We start from the raw sequence: 4,229 nt of genomic DNA, 5'->3' as shown, positions 1-4,229 counted from the left end.
CTCTTTATACATAAAAAAGAAAAGAAATATGTAGCTCCGAGAATCTTCGTCTTGGGGCCCACTTGTAGAAGAAAATTGCCACATACTCCTATTTTAAGTCCTAGTGTCAGGAATGTGGGACCCAAAAACAGAAAAACACATGTTGGGCAATGTCATCAATATTGTATTGTGTGGCACACGTTTATGGCAATGGTATAAATAAGTAGGAGTTTCAACTTCCGGTAAGACCTAAAAAACCAGCACTGGATCCCTCACTCAAACTTCAGAAAAAGAAAGAGAGAAACCAGAGAGAAAGAGTAGAAAGAATTTGATCAGGAAAAATGGTTAGAACTCCTTGCCGTGATGAAAATGGAATGAAGAAAGGTACGTGGACACCTGAGGAAGACAGGAAGCTAATTGCTTATGTCACTAGGTATGGCTGCTGGAATTGGCGCCAACTTCCCAAATTTGCAGGTGAGACACTAAGTGATTGATTAAGTGGATGAACTTGTACTTAGAGATAATGATTCAATTGCGTTTTAGTTGTTGAAGTATTTAGCTAAAGCGTTAATTAGTTCTTAGCACTAATTAATCTTGTTTTGCTTGAATTAGGTCTGTCAAGGTGTGGGAAGAGTTGCAGACTGCGGTGGATGAATTATTTGAGGCCAAACATCAAGAGAGGAAACTACAGCAAAGAAGAAGAGGAAACTATCATCAAATTACACGAAAAATTGGGGAATAGGTATAAACCCTTCTTAATTTATGTACCCAATGAAGACCTAATTGTTTGAATAACTTGGATCACATAAAATCATATGTTTTTAAGCCGCTGGGGTTAGCCCAGGAGTGAGGGTGGGCGTAGAGTGAGAGGTAGGAGTTTGCTATGTTCAGGGTCCGAAACCCTTAATGTAACCAAAAAAAAAAGAAAAGCCTTTTGTAATCCAGAATTCAGTAATTGCAGGATGGATCTAGTAGATCATTGCTTGTGTATTGGATTCAAACACCCTCCACCCACCCACCTAGATCATTGCTTGTCATAAACAAGTTGAAAATAAAATCTAGTAATTTAGCTTACCATAAAAATATCCCGGATTCAACTTGTGTAATTGATCTAGTAATTTAGTTTAGATCATTCCTCTTCAACTTGTGTCCCGGATCCAATTCCCCGTCCTCTTAATTCAGCTTAGATCATTGCTTGTCATAAACAAAATCTAGAATTCAGTAATTATTTAAGTGCAAAATATCTCATGATGTATATATGAATCTTGTTTTCCTCGATTTGCAGATGGTCTGCTATAGCAGCTCAGCTACCAGGAAGAACGGACAATGAGATCAAAAATCACTGGCATACAAACCTCAAGAAACGCACGAATAAAAAACAGTGCAACTCATCATTTTCATCATCAGCCACAAATACTGAAGAAACTCCCAGTTCCTCAAACCTGGAAGCAGCAGTGGATCAACCAATTAAGAAAGCTATTTTTCCAAATGCAGAAAGTACCACTGCCCTCCAAGTAATAAAAAAAAGTGATGATCGTGTTGATAATAGCTCCCAACTTTCGTCGTCTCCACAACCGTCATCAAGTGAAGTCTCGTCCATGAGTGCAGATGATAATTGGGTTAATTTTGTGGAAGACTTTAATCTTAGTTCCATGGAAGCATATGCAGACAATCAGTTCATCGATGATTTCTGGACCAAGCCATTTTTGGCTGATAATTCCTACATTCCAAGTGGGTTTTACACGCCCTTGATGGATTCCGAGTTTTTGTATCCACTATTTTGATGGAGATTTCTTATAATGTGAGATAGTCTTTTGTAATAAAAACCCAACACCGAACAATAGGTAATTAAGTTGGGATAATATCGGTGGCTAGGAGTGGGTTAGTGGCCCTTCTATCTCTCTGAATATCTGACAGTCTTATCTAATCAAAATATCAATTTTATGCTTGGAGATACAATGTAATTCCAGCATTTTGTGTTTTTTTTTTGTTAAATGTGTTTTAACTTTGTGATTATAAAAGTTCATAATGTAAACCCAGCAACATCCCTTTGATAAAGGATACCGTGTGTGTTCCCTATATATACATCTGAACAAGAACTCTTCTATTAAAAATTAAAACATGATGAAATTACATTTCTTTCTCCTATATCCAATTAGTACTAAACATGCTGGCGACTACCTTACTTGATGAATGGTACATTAACTGAATTATAACCAAGCTTGATAACCAAAAATAAACCATTATTCTCGTGGACAAATATAAACGTATTTGTACTTGGTATATTTCTATAGACTACAAATCTGCGGTAAAAGACATGACACGAGTATGGAAAAGAATTGCGCGGCTTATGCCCAACTCAACACGATGTACAAGGGACTTAATTAGTAATGCTCACCTAAGGTCCTCATTTGAGGGCATGTGAGATCCTCTTAGATTAATTTGACAATGGATTAATCAATAACCTTATATTATTCATGTTACATCCTAACAAAATAATAATCTCAATATAAAAAATAAAAGGTCTCACTCGTGAACCCTTCCATCTTCTTCCTCTACCCGTCTCTCTCTCCTTCATCCCATCTCTCCCCCTCCCCCTTCCCCTGAGCATTTTTGTGTGAGCAGCAGTACAAATGGAATCTATGTTTACAATGGAAGTCTCTTTTGAAATGATTGATTGCAGATTTTAGATTTTATGGAAGAAGATTTGAAATAGAACTTGTAGCCTAGAATGACCCAGGGAAAGTACATAACCTTCCATTTGTTTCTAAGAGCAGCTCCAGCGTGGGCTGGAGCCAGAGGGACATGCCAGGGAACAGGGCAGATAGCCGAGCAATCAAGGCTAGCATGTGCTGGTGAGGGAGCCCAAGCAAGCCCAGAGGGAGAGGCCCGTGGAGAGTTGCTAGCCCGAGAGCCCGGGGTGGGTGTGATGCAAGGCTAATGTCGCCCTGACGTCAGCCACGTTTTTTTTTTTTTTTGCTTCAGTCGGTGGGCCCGTGTGCGCAGGCGCGTCAGTAGCCGTTGGAGGCCACGTGGCCCATTGGCGTCCGATGGAGCTCAACGGCTATTGATTTTAAACCGTTGGATTTCCAACGATAATAATAATTTCAAATCCTTATTTAATTGCAACCGTTGGATCTAAGATCAACGGTCCACGTTATTCACCTTTATAAATAAAAAAAAAACAGTTTAAAAATCAGAAATATTACTGTTGTGCCACGTGGCACAATCTGGAGTGTTGAAATTCAAAATTTTTTAATCCAACGGCAGAGATTAATTAGGTGAATAAAAATTAATTAGGTGAATAAAAATTTTAAAAAAATGTAAAAAATTAGTAAAAATCGGAAAAAATAAATGAAAATTTTGTAAAAAAAATTGATTTAAGTTTTCTATAAATACATTCTCATTATCTTTTACCTTACACCACAATTTTATATTTTCTCAACTACTTTTCGGATAATGACACGTGACGCAATGAAAACGATTAAAAATCTTATCCGAAATTACAAATAAAATTATTTTGTATTATTTTATAAATAAATAAAATACTAATATTTTATTACCTATTGTCAGGGTTATTGAAGTGCAACGGTTGAGATGTGAAAAACAATTACTATTCATTAAGGGTAATTACTGTTCATTAGATGGATAACATAGTGTATTGCCTGGAAAGGCTCCCACGCTAGAAATGCGGTAAAGAGAAGGATCTGGATGGTGAAGAATTTGAAAAAAATGATGGAAGAACGATAGGGTGATTCTAGCTATGTAACCTATGCTGCAAATAATTATTAGAACAAAAGGCCAATTGATGGAAATGTTTTGCCAACTGTTAAAAATCCAATCATCTCGAAAGTGAAATGCATGATATGACATTAAATGTGATGTTACATATTTTTTCTTGGTAAAAAAATTCAGACGGAGAAGGGACGGGGAGGGAGAGAGAGGGGATGGAGGGGAGGGAGACGGGTAGGAAAAGAAGATGAGAGAGTTTGACATGTAAACCATTTTTTCTTTTATGTATTTAATTCAAATTATTATTTTGTTAGAGTGTAACAAGAATAATAAAAAGTTATTAATTAATTCATAATCAAATTAATCTAAAGATTTAAATAAAAGAAGACCTTCCAAGTCCATGCTCCAGATGTTATTTGAAAACCCATAATTTGCTAATTCTTGTAGGTTTAGTCGTAGGTTTTAGCGATAGGTTCCATGCTTTGTGGCCCCCACATAAATAGAAAATTAGAAATTTT

General features: G+C 36.6%; 1 protein-coding gene across 1 annotated transcript; it reads left to right on the top strand.

The window, feature by feature from the left end:
* Positions 1–256: 256 nt before the first annotated feature.
* On the top strand, positions 257–2,018 carry MYB25 (myb-related protein Myb4-like). The gene is given in 3 exon segments (NM_001293983.1): positions 257–453; positions 592–721; positions 1,265–2,018. Coding segments are annotated over 3 exon segments (762 nt in total). The 5' UTR covers positions 257–320; the 3' UTR covers positions 1,764–2,018.
* The last annotated feature ends 2,211 nt before the right edge of the window (positions 2,019–4,229 follow it).

Source organism: Malus domestica, chromosome 09, assembly GCF_042453785.1.
Source record: "Malus domestica chromosome 09, GDT2T_hap1".
Classification (NCBI taxonomy): Eukaryota; Viridiplantae; Streptophyta; class Magnoliopsida; order Rosales; family Rosaceae; genus Malus; species Malus domestica.
The sequence above is the reverse complement of the archived record's forward strand: the minus strand, read 5'-3'. Positions and strand labels throughout refer to the sequence as shown.